The sequence below is a fragment of the Artemia franciscana genome, chromosome 5 (assembly GCF_032884065.1).
Source record: "Artemia franciscana chromosome 5, ASM3288406v1, whole genome shotgun sequence".
NCBI classification, from domain to species: Eukaryota; Metazoa; Arthropoda; class Branchiopoda; order Anostraca; family Artemiidae; genus Artemia; species Artemia franciscana.
In genome coordinates, this window is record NC_088867.1 from 26,520,575 (window position 1) to 26,539,010 (window position 18,436).

Below are 18,436 nucleotides of genomic sequence, written 5' to 3' on the forward strand. Positions count from 1 at the left end.
GACTCAGTGGTAAGGTTCACACTGAAACCAAAAATAGGCCGATGCCAATTTTGAGACATATAGGGGAGTTTTCAGCAACAGTTGGCTGTTAGCTCATAATCATCTTCGTCAATGAGGGGTGCGCAACTTTTGCTAGTGGGTGCACCTATTATTTGTTTCCAGTGTATTTGCGCTTTGCTCGGCGAAGCCGAACAAACGCTGCCGCAACACCTCATGTTGCCCATGCACCGTAGATCCAGTTTCTGTTCGTTTTGGGTTTCATTTATACTTCAATAGCAAATTTTTTTGTTCTTTATAAGCTTAATTTGCATATTCAATGTAAGCTTTACTAGTTTTCACATTTATCTATTAATTTTTATTAGTTTCTGTTTTATTTTTTTGTTCTGATTGTTTATTTAATTTATTTTCGTTTTGGGTTTCATATTCTTTAATAGAAATTTCTGGTCGTTTGGGGAATAATTTTAACTTCAGTTACCTAAAAAAGAAACAGTGGTAGTTTTCATATTTTTACTAAAGAACAATCCCCTCCCTGTCTAAGTTAAGGAACTATAAGAGCTTTCTGTTGCAGCAAGTTGTTTACATTTATTAAATTGGCTTGCCAGGGAAGAAACGACTCTTTAATCAAAGAAAAATTCTTCTTTAGTTAGTAAGAGTTAAAAAAATTCTTTAATAAACGTAGAAAGAGAGGAATGAACTGGAAGCAGGCTTTTTTTCATTAAACGGTCCCAAGATCTCGCGAAGATTTTAAACTTACACTTCACGGGTTCATGAGTCCAACAGTCAAAAGTGAACGTATGCCCCACTGACATCATAGAAAATACTAATGGAACAATTTATCAGTGTGTCTGGGGTGAAAACAAGAGCAATAACGCATGGACTTGGCAAACAGGCCCTTACAAAGGAATCGTTTGGCAAAAAAGATATCATTATTATTATACCAGGTAGGCTATACCCTAGGCATTACCTTGTACTGGCTGACGGTTAAGATTGGTATCAGTAGGCTATACAGTATACTAGTTGGGGACTATTGAGAAAAAATTCTTAAAATTTTGAAAAAACATGATAAAGGTCCTTTTTTAAAACTTGTCAAATGACCTTTGATGAACTTACATAATTCAAGGTACTTTGGATTTTTCCAGATTACTTCACCACTGGATGCATCTTCTTATGTTCTTTCCAATTATACAAATTGGGTCTGCCACAAATTTTATGGTAAAATTCTAGTTGATTGACTTTTGGCTATCTTGGAAAGGGGCTAGGTTAGGAAAATGAAACTTTCAGGGATAGGTCTACAGGCTAAAGTATGTCCCGGAAAGGCATTCTAAAGTACCCACCTCCACTGCTTCTCCTTCTAGAGGGCCATGAAATTTGCCTACATTGCAGGTCTATACTGATTGAAATTTTGACAAAACAACATTTTACCTCATTTTTCAGTTTACCTTATTTTTCAGTTACTAATTGTTTTTTCTCTGCCTTTAGTTCTGAAAATGCAATTCCTGTTATTTGAGTAGAATTTTGAGCCATATCAATGTTTTTTTTTCAAAATTTAGGAAATGTATTTGCATAGCTTTAAAACCTTATAAAATGGATTTGAGCAAAGCTATGAAGCTGAAAACAATTTTGTTGTACTTCAATTAACCAGAAGATCTATTTTGCAAGGTTTCACTCTTATAACACATATATTTTTAAAGGTCATCAAAGGTCAGGGCCCTCCAGAGGGAGAAGGAGTAGAGGTAGTTGCTTCAAAATACCTTCCCAGCCCAGGACATACTTTAGTCTGTAGATTCATCCCTGAAAGTTCCATTTTCCTAACCTAAACCCTTTCTGAGATAGCAAGAAGTCAATTAACTACAATTTTACTGAAACTTTCAGGGATGAGTCTAAAGGCTAAGGAATGTCCTGGGAAGGTATTTTGAATTACCCACCTCTACTCCTTCTCCCTCTAGAGGGTACTGACCTTTAAAAATATTTGTGTTATAAAAGTGAAACCTTGCAAAATAGATCTTCTGCTTGAATGAAGTACAACAAAATATCACTCAGCTAAAATTTTACCAATTTTATTTTGAGGCCTTGAATTGACACTAAATCAAATAAGCATTCAGTAGGCCTACCCAGTCATCTGCTATCATGACCAAGCATTTCAGAACCTTCATCTCCTCCATAATGGAGTTCAGTATATGTGTGTTGTCCTCCACTCCTCAAATAGAAAGACCAGCAAGCACATGAGTATATGAAGGGATGCTGCCAAACAAATAAAAAACAGTGATTAGGCTACCCTTTGTATCTTGGATTTAGAAGCTTGGACTTCTAAATCCTTGAGAATTCCCCTTCCAGTTTGACGACAATGTCAGAACAAAAGACCACCCAATAAGGTTATTTTAAAGAAGAGCAAACACAAGGTTAAGAAACACATTTACTCAAACCATGTCATGAACATGTAGATTTCCTATTCAAATAAAACTGTGACTGTTGCCAGTGTCAATGCTTTTGAAAATTCAGCTGATCAAGACTAGTGTGCAAAACCATGGCAAGCTGCATGAATGCTCATGATTTTTTTCTCACCTCAATACTGACCCAGCATCCACATGTCTACCTTGATTGCTGGGTGTTGTGATTTAAAGTAATTACTAGAAAATGGTTACCAGGAATTCTCAGAACTACCTTAGAACAGTCATAGATACTTACTTATTTCTTTTCTGAAAGGGAATTACTTAACACCCCCCCCCCCTTGGTGGATAGATATAAAGTCTGATCTATGTATTCAAATTCTATGTTTCAATATCATGACTCTTGCCTTCTTTAGTACTTTTTAGCAAATGTTAATGAATTGACAGAAAGCAAAGAGTTGTACTTATTCTAAAAAATACTGTAAATTTATTATGTGCTGTATGCTGATCTGTCAAGGGTGAGGGGAAAGTAAAGTACAGTAATGCACTTTTATTACTGGTATAAGTGAATAGGCCTTTACTGCTGTATTAAAGTAGTTTTCAGAATTTTTGGTAATTGAATCTGGATTTTTTTTTTCACTGGTGAGTAATAAGTAACAAGGTGTCACTTCATGGGTCCCTCTAAGGTCTCAAAATATAGTTTGTAATGAAATCAATTACTATATTTAGAAAGGACATAAAATGATAGATTGAGTATTCTACCTAGCTAAGTACAAGGAGAACCCCATGTTTATCTAACTTTTGTATTATTAAACTGAAACTTTCCAAAATAAATTTACAGCACGCACAAGCAAGGCCCAACAAAAGATATGGCTAAAAATCTATCAAAGTTGTGGGTGTCACTTCATGGTTCCCTTTTTAGGGCTCAAAGTAAAGTTGCAATGGAATCAATTACTATATTTAGAAAGGGCATAAAAAGATAGAATGAGTGTTCTGTCTAGTTAAGTAAAAGAAAAACCCCAACTTTTGTATTATTAAACTGAAACTTTCCAAAATAAATTTACAGCACGCACAAGCAAGGCCCAACAAAAGATATGGCTAAAAATCTATCAAAGTTGTGGGTGTCACTTCATGGTTCCCTTTTTAGGGCTCAAAGTAAAGTTGCAATGGAATCAATTACTATATTTAGAAAGGGCATAAAAAGATAGAATGAGTGTTCTGTCTAGTTAAGTAAAAGAAAAACCCCAACTTTTGTATTATTAAACTGAAACTTTCAAAACAGATCACAGGACACGCAAGCATGGCCCAACAAAAGCATCTAAGACTCATGATTGATAAATCTGGAACAAGGTTTCCAAAATTTGAAAAAAATGCGTCTTAGTTTTAAGTAGAAGACAAAAAATGTAATTATCTTAATTTGCACTTCAGAGCAAATTAGTTGCAAGATTAGGCTGAAAATCTACAAAATTGTTACAGTAGTCTTTTCAGAACTTAGACTCAAAGAAAAGCAAACTAAACAATAATCAAGCAAAAATGAAGTTGTACAACTTTCTGAGCATTAGAAAGTTGTTGTGGGTGACAAGAGTTGTTGGTGAATACAAAAATTACAACTACCAATCTTCATTGGATGAGCTAAATCTCTCAACACTTATATGCAGATCTCTGAGAGGTAATGTGATAATGGCAATAAGCTTTTGAATGCTAACCCCTCCTGACAAAAGCCCTCTCAACTCAATGAATCCTACAAAGCAAAAGCAAATAGTTAGAAGTTATCCCAAAAGAGGGTATATGCCAGACTTTATAACCAATACTTCTCTAATAGAGTGGTGGCCCATTAGAATAATCTTTCTGAGACAGCTATTGCCACACCCTCCATTGATACTTGTAAGATTGCCATCAACAAGAGTTGTTCTACCAAATCACAGAAGACAGAATGAGACACCCTTGAGTCATTGACATCCCATCATCATTGATCAGCAACTCTACTGATTATTCATTATTTTTAATGGACAGTGCAATTTAAGAAATAACTTAGATTCTGAATTCATACCTGGGAGTTACAAAACCCAAAGACAAAAACGAATCTCAAGATGAAGAAATTAAAGAAATAGGACTACAACCAGTAGAAGAACAAGACAAACTAAAATGATAGGGATATTTTGCCTGTATAAAACAAGGTGCTCTCAATGCTAAAAACAAAGAAAAATTCAAATTAACCTAAAACCAAATTATATCTAAAGCCAGGAAAAAACAAAAAAACAATGTACAATTGTTGCTACTATCATTGAGTACAACAGAAGCTGAATAGAGTTGCTTCAATGAAACCTCTGCAGCAACTGGGTAAAAACAAAATGAATACAAAATTAATTATTTAGTTGCAAAATAATCATCTTGCTTGCTTCCACTGCTGCAATCCTCCTAGGTCTTGTATTTAATTAAATAAAAATAACACGTTCTTTAACTGAAAGTAAGGAGCAATATTAAAACTTAAAACAAACAGAAATTACACTGTGTAAAAGGGGCTGTTCCCTCCTCAACATCCTGCTCTTTATGCTAAAGTTTGACTCTTTCTCTCAATTCTACTTTTTAAAACAGTAAATAACTTTAACGTAAAGAGCAGGACATTGAGGAGGGAACAGCCCCTTTCATACATGGAGTAATTTCTGTTTGTTTTATGTTTTAATGTTGTTCCTTACTTTCAGTTAAAAAACTTTAATTTTTATTTAATTTCTGAACGTTTTTGAATTAATGCATGTTTTATTTTGGCTCTCTGCAAATGATTAAATAAAACGAAATTTGCATATTAATTTTCTTTTTTTGCTAAATGAGTTTCTCTTAGTTTTGATCACACAATTTTGAGAAAAAGGGTGGGGGAGGAGGCCTAGTTGCCCTCCAATTTTTTGACTACTTAAAAAGGCAACTAGAATTTTAATTTTGAATGAACATTTTTTGTTAGTAAAAAGTATAGGTAACTTACAAATTAACTTACATAATGAACTTCTATATTCGTATATTTCTATTATGTATATGAGGGGGTTTGCCCCCTCGTTATACCTTGCATTTACACTAAAGCTTCAATTTTGTCCCAATTCTTTAAGATTGACCCCTGAATCACGAAGGCTGTAGAATAAATAGTTGAAATTACTAAAAATACTTCAGTATAAAGATCAAGGTTTTTAGGAAGAGATGTACCCCCCCCCCCCCCATATGCGTAATAATCTCTGTTCGTTTTAAGTTTTAATGCTGGTCCTTACTTTCAGTGGAAAAAACTTTTTCATATTTATTTTTTCATTATTTTTTTTTATTTTAAAAATAGTGCTAGGAAACCCTACACCCCCTTCATGGAATTTTTCTTCTCCCATGAAAAGTTCCTCCAAGGGAAGATCCTCCTACTTAGCCCCCTCCCCTCAACCCTCCCATCCTCAACCAAAAAATCCCCCTGAAAAGGTCTGTATACTTTCAAATAACAACTGCTGTATGTAAATGCTGGTCAAAGTTTGTAACTTGCAGCCCCTCCCCCAGGGACTGTGGGGGAGTAAGTCAGCCCCAAAGACATAGTTATTATGTTTTTCAACTATACTGAACAAAATGGTTATCTCAAATTTTTATCCATTGACTTTGGGAAAAAAATGATTGTGGGAGGGGGCCTAGGTGCCCTCCAATTTTTTTGGTCACTTAAAAAGGGCATTAGAACTTTTAATTCCCGTTAGAATGAGCCCTCCCACGACATTCTAGGACCACTTGGTTGATACAATCACTCCTGGAAAAAAAAACAAAAACAAACAAATAAACATGCACCTGTGATTGGTCTTCTGGCAAAAAATGCTAAGTTCCACATTTTAGTATATAGGAGCTTGAAACTTATACTGTAGGGTTCTCTGATACGCTGAATGCGATGGTGTGATTTTCGTTAAGATCCTATAACTTTTAGGGGTTGTTTTCCCCTATTTTCCAAAACAAGGCAAATTTTCTCTGGCTCGTAACTTTTGATGAGTAAGACTAAATTTAATGAAACTTATATATTTAAAATCAGCATAAAAACCTGACTCTTTTGGTGTATCTATTAGCATCAAAATTCCATTTTTTAGAATTTTGTTTATTATTGAGCCAGGTTACTCCTTACTGCAGTTTGTTACCATGAACTGTTTGATACTAGGTTGCTAGCTAATGCTGCAACTTGGAATTATCCTAGGTCTTGCATATAATCTAGTCTCCTAGTGATTTTGTAAAACTTTATTTCCTGTAGTAGCTATTGGTTTACTTTTCAGAAGAATGTTATAATTGGCATTAATATTCAAATTTCCTGTATATCTGTTTATTCAAAGATTAGTAAGAATGTCTTTTTTTTTATTTCAATGGCTTCCCAAACCCACTGTGTCAAGTTTCTATTGTTAGAAATGACCATGGCATTGTCAAATTGTGCAAAATGATCAGGGTGGTAGAAAACTTGTTCTGACAAAGCTAAAAGAAAAATTTCAGGGGGCTTACTAACTGCCATAGAAAAACTAGGGTAGCATGGTAGAAATTCTACTTGGCAGTTCTCATGGCCTAGTGAAATTTGTTGGCAGATTTGGCAGCTTCTGGAATTCTGTTGAATTCTGTTACTGGCAACTTTGGAACTTTTTTCATACCTGCTTACTAAATTTTAAAGCTTTATCCATTGTTTTATGAGGCTCAATAAATTGCCCAATAACCTAATGGTGGGTTTAGCCAGAGTAAAACCTTCCACAAGCATCCTCCTACTGCAACTATTTTCCAAGATAGTGGAAAACCCCTCACCAAGAATTCTACACAGCAACATTTATAATTACTTGATACCAACCTATCTGATTTCTGCCATGTAGTGCATTGTACCTTTATTGCCTAAAACTCTCCAACCCTAATATAGGGCTGGGGTTTTATGCAAAGAAAATAGCAGCAATAATATTAGGAAGAGCATTGAAGAGAGAGTCTGATGCTGGATTTCTTCTCCTGCCCTATAATAGATCTAAACCCCTAACCCCCATGTCTACTCTGTTTCCCCCTAAGGATATTGTGTTTTCTTCAAGCAAGTTAATTTTGTGCTTAATAGGTATACCTAAATAATTTTTCATAGAGAAGTCTTGCTGACAAAATTCTCAAGGAAATTTTGAAATTCGAGTCTCAAGGAAAATTTAATCTGAATGATTTTTTCAGCGATTATCTTTCTGAAAAATAACAAAAGTTATTAACTTACATTGTTGATGAATTTGTCAAATTATAATTGGAGAAAACTGCTTGGGAATTGGAAGGGCAATATTCAAAAATGAATAAAGCAGTAAATTATGCTGTCTAGATTCTACACCATAAAAATCTATTGAGACTTCATGACTGCTAATATTTTTTACATTGTAAAGAAATTTTTTGGTTGGCTTCCTTCAAGCACAGTAGAAGATAAGCAAGTCTAAAGTGTTATACTGAATTTCCCACCCAATCAGTATGTTTCTGAAAATTGTTAACAAAAACCTTTGTCTGCACAAGCTAACAGAAAACCATTTGCTAATATTGAGAGTAAGCAATAGATGGCAGAATAAGCCTTAAATATGTAAAAGCTCTGGATAATGTTAATTTTCATCAGTTTGTTGATGCAGCACAGTATTAGTGCTAAATTATTTTCAAGTAGGGGTGAACTAAGCAATGTTTAATTTTTTAAAAGTGCTGGATATTAAAATTGTACTGTTTCAGCGGGGTTCTAGCCTAATGCTCACGGCTTATAAATCTTCTTCTTACTCCATTTCTTTAGCTTGTTGCATTGATTTGATTGAATTTGAAAGAGAGAAGTATTCTAAAAGCTGAGATTTTCAGTATGTTTTAGATTCAAATTTTGCTGAAAATGTGACTCAAATTCTAGCAAAAGTAAAACTGCTGTTTTAGGGGCTTTTTGGTATCTTGGTATTTTGGGCAACTGAAGCTTTTGGGAATAGGTCAACATCCCAAATTAGACTCAAGCAAAGGTTTTCAGCACTCCCATTGCAATCCATTTCCTTCTTATAAGGCTCTGAGTTTTTATGGCACTTGGTATTAACCAAGTGACATATAGCAATTGCAAATTCTGTTGGTCCCAGTTTTGCTACTTTAGGCTCTTCCAGTTAAGCTTGGACGATAAAATTTGGTAGGCGTATCAGGGACCGGACCAAATTAAATTAGAAATAGTTGTTTTTCCGATTTGACCATCTGGGGGGGAGTAGGGGGCCTGTTAATTCGGAAAAAGTAGAAAAATTGAAGTATTTTTAACTTACGAACAGTTGATCAGATCTTAATGAAATTTGATGTTTGGAAGGATATCGTGTCTCAGAGCTGTTATTTTAAATCCTGACCGGATCTGGTGACATTGGGGAGGGGATATGGGAGGGGGAAACCTAAAATCTTGGAAAACGCTTAGAGTGGAGGGATCAGGATGAAACTTGGTGGGAAAAATAAGCACAATTCCTAGATACATGATTGAAATAACCGGAACGGATCCGCTCTCTTTGGGGTAGTTGGGGGGGGGGGGGTTAATTCTAAAAAAATAGAGAAATTAGGTATTTTTAACTTACGAACGGGTGATTGGATCTCAATGAAATTTAATATTTAGAAGGATATCGTGTCTCGAAGCTCTTATTTTAAATCCCGACCGGATCTGGTGACATTGGAGGGGGGGGGGGTTGGGAGGGGGAAATCTAAAACTTGGAAAACACTTAGAGTGGAGGGATCAGGATGAAACTTGGCGGGAAAAATAAGCACAAGTCCTAGATACATGATTGACATAACCGGAATGGATCCGCTCTCTTTGGGGTAGTTGGGGGGGGGGTAATTCTGAAAAATTAGAAAAAAACGAGGTATTTTTAAGTTACGAACGGGTGATTGGATTTAACTTACGAACGGGTGGTTGGGATTTTAAATCCCAACCGGATCTGGTGACATTGGGGGAGTTTGGGGTGGGGGAACCTAAAATCATGGAAAACGCTTAGATTCGAGGGATTGGGATGAAACTTGGTGGGACAAATAAGCAGAAGTCTCAGATACATGATTTACATAATTGGAACGGATCTGCTCTATTGGGGGGGGGGGGTAATTCTGAAAAATTAGAAAAAATGACGTATTTTTAACTTACGAAGGAGTGATCGGATTTTAATGAAACTTCATATTTGGAAGTACCTTGTAACTCAGATCTCTTATTATAAATCTCAACCGGATCCAGCGTAATTGGGGGGGGGGCAGTTGGGGGGACCGGAAATCTTAGAAAATACTTAAAGCAGTGAGATCAGGATGAAACTGGATGGGAAGAATAAAAACCTGTCTAAGATACGTGACTGACATAACTGGGCCGGATCTGCTCTCTTTGGTGGAGTTTGGGGGGGGGGGGGTAATTTTGAAAATTGAGGTATTTGTAATTTACGAAAGGGTGACCAGATCTTAATGAAATTTGATGTTTAGAAGGATCTTGTGCTTTAAAGCTCTAATTTTAAATTCCGACCAGATCCTGTGACACTGGGGGGAGTTGGAAGGGGAAACCGGAATTCTTGGAAAACGTGAAAATTGGGATATTTTTATCTTACGAAAAGGTGATCGGATCTTAATGAAATTTGATATTTAGAAGGATATCGTGTCTCAAAGCTCTTATTTTAAATCCCGACCGGATTTGGTGATATTGGGGGGAGTTTGGGGTGGGGGAACCTAAAATCATGGAAAACGCTTAGATTGGAGGAATCGGGATGAAACTTGGTAGGAAAAACAAGCAGAAGTCTTAGATACGTGATTTACATAATGGAATGGATCCGCCCTATTAGGGGGGGGGGGGTTAATTTTGAAAAATTGGAAAAAATGACGTATTTTTAACTTACGAAGAAGTTATCGGATCTTCATGAAACTTCATATTTAGAAGGACCTCGTAACTCAGATCTCTTATTTTAAATCTCAAACGGATCTAGCGTAATTGGGGAGGGGGCAGTTGGGGGGGACTGGAAATCTTAGAAAATACTTAAAGCGGTGAGATCAGGATGAAACTGGATGGGAAGAATAAAAACCTGTCTAAGATACGTGACTGACATAACCGGACCGGATCTTCTCTCTTTGGTGGAGTTGGGGGGGGGTAATTTTGAAAATTGAGGTATTTGTAACTTACGAAAGGGTGACCAGAGCTTAATGAAACTTGATATTTAGAAGGATCTTGTGCTTTAAAGCTCTAATTTTAATTTCTGAACAGAATCTGTGACATTGGGGGGAGTTGGAGGGGGAAACCAGAATTCTTGGAAAACGTGAAAATTGGGATATTTTTATCTTACAAATCGATGATAGGATCTTAATGAAATTTGATATATAGAAGGAATTCATGTCTCAGAGCTCTTATTTCAAATCTCGACCAGATCTTTTGATATTGGGGGGAGTTGGAGGGGGAAACCTTGGAAAACACTTGGAGTGGAGGAATCGGGAAGAAGCTTGGTGGATAGAATAAGCAAATGTCCTTGATACGTAATTGACGGAACCGTACTGGATTTGTTCTGTTTGGGGGAGTTGGGGGGAGGGGTTCAGTGATTCGGCGAGTTTTGTGCTTCTGGACGTGCTAGGACAATGAAAATTGGTAGGCGCGTCAGGGAGCTGCACAAATTGACTTGATAAAGTCGTTTTCCCAGATTCGACCATCTCGGTAGCTAAAGGGAGAGGAAAAACTTAGAAAAAATTAGGTGTTGATAACTTACGAGTGGGTGATCGGATCTTAATGAATTTTGATATTTAGAAGGACATCGTGACTCGGAGCTCTTATTTTAAATCCTGACCGGTATTAAGCCTCTTATTTCCCTTTTAAATCCATCTATTTATTCATAGAATTTTGTTAGAGCTCATACCATATGATCTCTTGGCTCTTAGCTCTTCTTGCCTCGTCACAAGTGCCATATGAGCTATTAGCTCTTGTTTATATAGAGGTTTACACACAATTATTTCGCTTTGATTTACTGGTACAATCAACCGTAATCAGGAATATACACATAAATTCATTGATGGAGAGAGAAGGGAGGATAATAGGATAAAATAGACCAATTAAACACAAATTATTGCTACATGTAGATAGATTGTGTGGTATTTTTGGGTTTGTCTCCTGATGCCTCTTGTTTAAATGGTTGACCCTTATGACATCCCCTAGTAAATAGTGAAGCTAAACTAGAAATATCTTTTCTTGTGAAAAAGAAAGGACTTAAGACTTTGATATATCGTTTGGCTCATTGCTATTCATATTTTAATTGGTCCTATGTTCGTAGTCCAGTGGCTTCAATTATAGCTATCCTTGGGATGGAAATTATTTTGATAAGCTATTTTTAGGTCAGTTTTAAAGTATTGCTATGCTTTTTCATACTTCCTCTGTGGTAATTTTTTTTAAAATAATAAAAAATAATATTTTTATTTTGAAACCTTGACTGATGTGAAATAGATTCACAAAAGCTGATGCAAATAAAATTTATTCAGGAATAGAGTGGAACTCATTTTTATAGTCTTTACAAAATAAAAGCTGCCACAAAGGGAAAATTGCTTCTCAAAAATCTTGTTTCACTTTTCCTTTGTCATTTTTCTCAATTTTTGGGGTTATAACTCTGAGAAGAATTACAATCCCATAGACTAGGGGCTGTTGTCAATAATAAAATAATAAATGCCTGCAAATAAAATACTTTTATTCATCAATAAATACATTTCATAGACACAGAACTTGCTTTTAATGCTATATCTTCTATAAAATACAAGAAGTCCAGAAAATGAGTAATGTACCAACAAATTTTATTGTGTTGCGGGAAAAAGAAGCTAATTCACAAATTTTGCAATAAAGTCGTCTCTTGCACACTTCTGTATAGCTTGCAATTACTTTTATACAAATATAGTTAGAGAAAAGAAGAAGTCGATGGTCAAAGCAACAAGCAAATGAACATCTAAAAGCTGCAGATTTTTGAATTTTGGAGTATTTCTCTTTTCAAAGGTAAAATAAACTTTTAGAATCTGCCACAAATAAGTTTTTTGAAACTTGATACATGTTTAAATTCTGATTTGCGCAAATGGCCATTACTAGGAATGAACTTTTGGCTAAAAAAAAAATGTAATGAGACCACTGTTATAGGGGCTCCCAAATGTAATTTTGCCAAGGAAGCTAGTAAATAGATACAGTAAATCTTCTGTAAAAAAAAAAAAAAAATAACAATAATACATACTTTGTGGAGAACCCAGCAGAATTGTATCTCTGTTTCAAAATCTCCATAGTCTTGCTCCCTAGAGCATTTTGCTTATTACTTTTTTGCAATAATATTCCAATGCACACATTCAAGGATTTTTAGCAGGACATCACCTATATGGGTAGCCTATTTATCACAAATTTTCAACTCTTTAACCAGTAATATATTTCTAGGTAACCCTGGCTTAATTGGCTTCTACGAAGTTTTTATGCTTAAAATATTTAAGACATTAATGGAAAAGGTGAATGTCCTTGGTATTAGTCATGCTGGACATGATGTCGGAGAAAAAAATATCTATAACGCTCCAAGACTAAGAGGTAAGTTTAAAAAAAAATTCAATAATTTCTTTTTCTCTTGGTTTGGTTTGCTGCTGTTAAGTAATATAAGGGCATGTATAATTCAATAAAATTTGTAAACAATCTTTCTAGGGGAAGTGGGTGTCATACTTATAAAAAGTTTGTCAATATCCAAGTATCCATGGTTGAAGTGTTGTTTGGTTCTGCTAAATGTTTTCTTAGCGTGTGGTCCTCATATCATTTGTAGGATGATCATTCAATCTCATTAACTGTAGGATACACCTGGAAGTAAAATATGGACCCAAATTAAAGGTGCTGCCAAGATACTACAAATATAAGTGTTTTTCACTGCTCTTCAGTTTTCCTCATATGATTTTTTTTATTCATTTCTAAATGCTCATTAGAGATGAAGAGACCTCTACAACAAATATATACAATTCTAGTTCCAATTGGGACTGCCTTTGCTGCATACGTCTTGTGTATTTTTTTCCTCTTCTATTGAAAAGGGGAACTAAAGAGAGCTATTTGGTTGAAAAGGCCTCCTCCTCTACTGGGTTCCACAATATCACCAGTAAGAGTTTACAAAAATCAGCCTTGGAGGATTTTAACATTGAAAGAGGCTTACAATCAGCTTAAGCTTTGTTGTATCCAGAATTACTAGAATGAAAATCCTTAGATTCACCCCAATTTGCGATTTAAAGCAATTTAAGGTAATCATTCATTAAGCAAGCTACTAAAGCAAATAAAGCCTTGGCAGTTGCCAAACAGACTATCGGCTACCAGATTATAGCCACAATATGAAAACACACATGTTGTTGATCAACGGCCGCGCTTGAGTTTGAGATGTCTTACCTTTACCCCGACTTCAGGGAAACCACTGTCTACTCAATAATGTTCAGTACTAGATCATAAACCTGTCAGTTTTCACAAAAAGCCATGACTACCAACAAAATTAAAAATCCCAAACTATCAAATCTAGATTAGTAAAGCCAGATAATGCCCAAACCTTACCATAATTACGCTTTTTACTAAAGAGTTCTTGAGTGTAATGTTACGCTTGTAGCACTGAAGCAGAAAGTTAAAATGAGAAGAATTTTGTTTGGAAAGCCTATATTGACGCTGATTTGTTTCATAAGTATCTTTGATAATAATACTATAGACCTTTTTTTCTAATCAATATGCTTAGATCTTATATCTTTCGATAGAAAGCGATTTTATCAGAAAGTCTGATGACTCTGAACTTATTTCTCAGCCCTTTTTTTTTTTAGAAAATGAGAATTGATTCTACCCTGCTTAGTGGTCTTAGTCCTTTAAAGAGAATATCATCGAAGTCATATGTTAAAACAGCTAAGTCTGAGCCATCTAAAAGATAAGAATGGAAGCAACAATATTGCTCTTTGGTACTTTTTACTAAGATCTCTTGGCTCTAAGATCTTAGCATTCTGGTTAGAAGGAAAATAATAATGGAAATCTTAGCAGAATGATGTAAAATTGAGACGTTAGATTTTAGCAGCAAAACAGGCTTATGAGCTTACATCTTTACTAATTTTAATAAGTTATACCTTAAATTTTGAGTTACCACGATTTAAAGCTCCGATTGATCAGCTGTAGAGATTACGCTTGAAAGTTAAACATGGGTCAACTCACCAAGTTGCCATAAGATACATTACTGGCACTGTAGTTGTGTGCAATTTTGACTTTATAGAATGACCATAATGCAGCTCCTGAAAGTTATCAACAACCTTCAAAAAAGTCTAGAATTTTCATTTATTAGGAAACAACCAGAATCATCCAATCTAAGAATATTCCAAATTTATTAGGAAACAAGTCAAACCGCCTTGAGTTTAGACTGCTTTTGAACTCAAAAGCTTGTGTGGAATTGATTATTTTGAATAAGGGTTAATCAATATGGAATTTGAGAACTTTATGCCTTAAATGAAGAGCATCCAACGATATTTGACCCCACTATTCCTATAACATCCGGTATTTTATATATGTCAGTCAACCCCTTCTGCATAATTTAGTTTTTTTTTCTTCCCAGATCGCCCTGAACTGTATACACTTCATGGTCAAATTCAGCACAAGAAAGACTTCCTTGACGAGTACATTCCACATGGCAGTCGAATTTGCTTCATTGGTCACTCCATTGGATCTAAGGTAGTTGTCGAGCTTATGAGTCATCTTGATCAAACAAGGCCTAATGATCCAAAACCCTGCGGTATATTTTCCTTTCTTAACTTTTTTTTATTACATAGAATTACCCAAATTAACTCTCGCACAAAATAAAATATGTTTTTTACAACATCGATCAAACTTTTCTATTAAAAGAAGATTCTTTGGCATAAATGCATGCCAGGTACATAGGGTTACTTCTGTGGACCGTACACGACACAGTCATTAAGTCATTGAATAGGGGATCAAAATGGAATCCACATAGAAATTGATGCTATCTTTTAATTGCAACCAAAATGACAAATGCCGTTATACCTCTGATATTTTGATTTTTTAAGCGATTGCGACCATTAAATCAGGAGTTAAGCAGGGTTGTGTTCTATCCCCCTTTATATGGATCATTTTGATGGACTATGTCTTAAGGAGCACAGGAAGGCAATCGGAGACCATGGAATCAAATGGTGGAGGAAGAACGCTCATGGACTTAGATTATGCTGATGATTTAAGCATATTAGATGAAAGTGTGAGCAAATGAATGAATTTTTAGAGGTTTTGCGAGTTCAGGGTGCTAAAATAGGCTTGAAAATTAATATTAAGAAGACTAAGTCACTAAGGCTAGGAATAAGTGAAGATGAACAGGTGACATTAGGTAACGAAAAGATTGATCAGGTTGGGAGCTTCAGTTACCTTGGTAGTATTATTAGTAAAGATGGTGGGAGCAGTGAAGATGTTAAAAGTAGAATAGCTAAGGCTCAGGCTGTTTTTCACACTTAAAAAAAGTCTGGAAGAGTAGAAAGATAAGTCTACAAACCAAGATTAGAATATTGGAAGCTACAGTGATGACAGTGGTCAAATATGGCTCTGAAGCATGGGCACTCCGAAAAGCAGATGAAAATTTACTAGATGTTTTCCAGAGAAATTGCCTACGGATTCTTCTGGGTACCCGGCTGACTGACCATATTTCAAACAGTAGGTTGTACGAAAACTGTGGTTCAATCCCGCTTTCTGGGGCTATAATGAAAGAAAGGTTGAGATGGCTAGGCCAAGTTCTACGGATGAAGGGTGACAGATTACCGAAGATTGTCCTTTTTGGCCAACCGTCTGGGGCTACACGGAAAGCAGGTCGTCCTTGTCTGGGTTGGGAGGATGTCATAAATAAATATTTAAAGGAAATGGGAACTTGCTGGGAGGGTGTAAAGAGGGAGACTTTAAATAGTTTTTTGTTGGAGGAGGAGCGTGCGTAGCTGTGTTGGCCTCAGGCGGCTTGGTGCTGCAGTGAGTTATTAGTAGTAGTAGTAGTAGTAGTAGATTGCCACCTTTCCAGTTGTACAAAATTTCACTGGAGCTTTTAGATATTTTTCTGCCTTCTAAGTTACATTTGTATCATTGAACTTACATTAAGTTGACAAATTCGGTGATATTTTCTGTAATTATTTTTTAGTGTCTTGTAGTGTGTCAATCTTATTACATCTAATTAGTTTTTAAGTTATATAGAATTATTTCCATTAATCATGACCTCAGGATGCTCATGCTGGTGTGCGTCTATTGAGCTAGGTATACACGTCTCACAATGTTCAGAGATTCAAAATCTACGGTAGAAGAGTTTTCTTTCTGTTGTTAATTCCAAACGTCTAGTAGTGGGACCATTAAACGGAAATTATCACTAGAATCGCGCACTTCTGGCAAAGCATATTGCCTATTGATGCGCTTTTTGCGCACTTTTGAGTGCGTAAATTTGCACTTTTTCGCGCAGACTCAATCTGCTACTTGTAATCTTCGGGCTTCTAGAACTCTAAACTATGTTTTTCCCTGTTTTCGAATTACATAGGGCAGGCGCTCCTACTTCGCGCTTTACGTGCGTTTCCTAGCGCTCTATTGCGCGCTCCAGAGTGCGCTTTTACTTTTTATATAGCCACCATCGGAATCGCAAAAAGTATATTCAGATGTTTTGATGCTTCTGTAGAGATAGTGGTAAACTTGCGTATTTCTTATTGCTTCGGGCGCTCGTAAATTTGCTTTAAAGCGCCCACTCGACGTGTCTCCATGCTTTAATCTATATTTCCACCAATTTTGGTGCTTTTTGCCAGAAGTGCACGATACTTACGCTTAACGGCCCCACTAAAGTTCGCACACAACTACCTGTATATACTAATTTGCATGAGAATAGATGTATCATTTGCATTTTAGAACACACTTTGGGGCCTAAGTAGAACTTATAATATTCCTTAAGGCAATTTTAAGCATTTCTGTTTACTTAGTCACGTATGTTTTGTCATTTTTGACATTTATTTTCAAATATTTATTTTGGAAGCTCATATTTCGGCTGTTTTCTTTGCATGTTTAGCTTGATTTACTTCAGTAGCCATGTACATCATGTAAGTCTTCATGATTGAAATCTCTAAAAGCCTTTTTAATTTACCATTTGGAAAAGAATTAGTAAATAATTTATTCGCATTCTTAGCTATACACATTACAAAAAGGTATTTTTCAATATCAAAACGGATGCTAAGGAAGTTTACTTTTGTCTGTATTATGAGAGGTTTCCATTTTTCTTTTTGCGGGTAGTGTTTTAGCTGAAAGAGCGCATGAAAAGATTCACAATAGTAATAATAACGGATTGTCCCTTCCCTGGAAGTCTTATTCAAGTTGTGTTAGGTCAACGACAGGAGCGGCTCATCAGCTGGAATTAAGTACTGAGAAAGTGGTTTAAGTATCAGTCTCCATTCCGTCTTTACTTAGATACCTAGGTTTTGTCTAGATGGCTTTCAGGCCAAGGTGGATTTTAAGCACAACTTGATTTTTGTTTTTATTTTAAAATATCCAAGTGACAGATTTTTATTAAGCCTCATAAATACAGAAGGGGCGGAAATAGAAGGTTTAAGATATCTAACCACGCCTTTATGTTGACCATAGATCCTTTCTTGAAAGTTATATTCTTGTAGTTCACGAATCTTGGGGTCCATGACAAATCACTGTTCTGGTGAAGGAAGTTGAAAACACCATCATTGGAGTTACTGAGGGCTGCAGATCTACTCCTGAAACTTTAAAGTAACAAGGACACCAACAATAAAAACTAATTCTTAAGTAGATTTTCAATTTTCTGTTGTTTCTACAAGCGTCCACCAATTTTAAAAATAAAGAACGTGTATTAAAGATCAGCAGAAAATGAGTGAAAAATTATATCATCATGGAGCTCGAGAAAATACAACTTTCCTGATTTTTGTAGCAGAAGCAAAATATAGCCACTAACTCACAGTAAACTGGGTAAAAATCCAATGATTGGTTAAGTAAAATGTAGGCTAATCCTAACATTTGATAACGAATTGGAAAGAAGTGTACGTATCGTGGAAGCGCTGAAACTCCAAACTAG

General features: G+C 35.7%; 1 protein-coding gene across 1 annotated transcript in view; it reads left to right on the forward strand.

Moving 5' to 3' along the window:
* The first annotated feature begins 718 nt into the window (after window positions 1–718).
* LOC136027191 (lipid droplet-associated hydrolase-like) overlaps window positions 719–18,436 on the forward strand; it is a 29,634-nt gene continuing 11,916 nt past the window's right edge. The window contains exons 1-3 of the mRNA XM_065704208.1: window positions 719–941; window positions 12,772–12,915; window positions 14,936–15,112. Of these exons, the coding sequence (XP_065560280.1) occupies window positions 824–941; window positions 12,772–12,915; window positions 14,936–15,112 (439 nt within the window). The 5' untranslated portion in view covers window positions 719–823. The remainder of the gene's footprint in view (window positions 942–12,771; window positions 12,916–14,935; window positions 15,113–18,436) is intronic.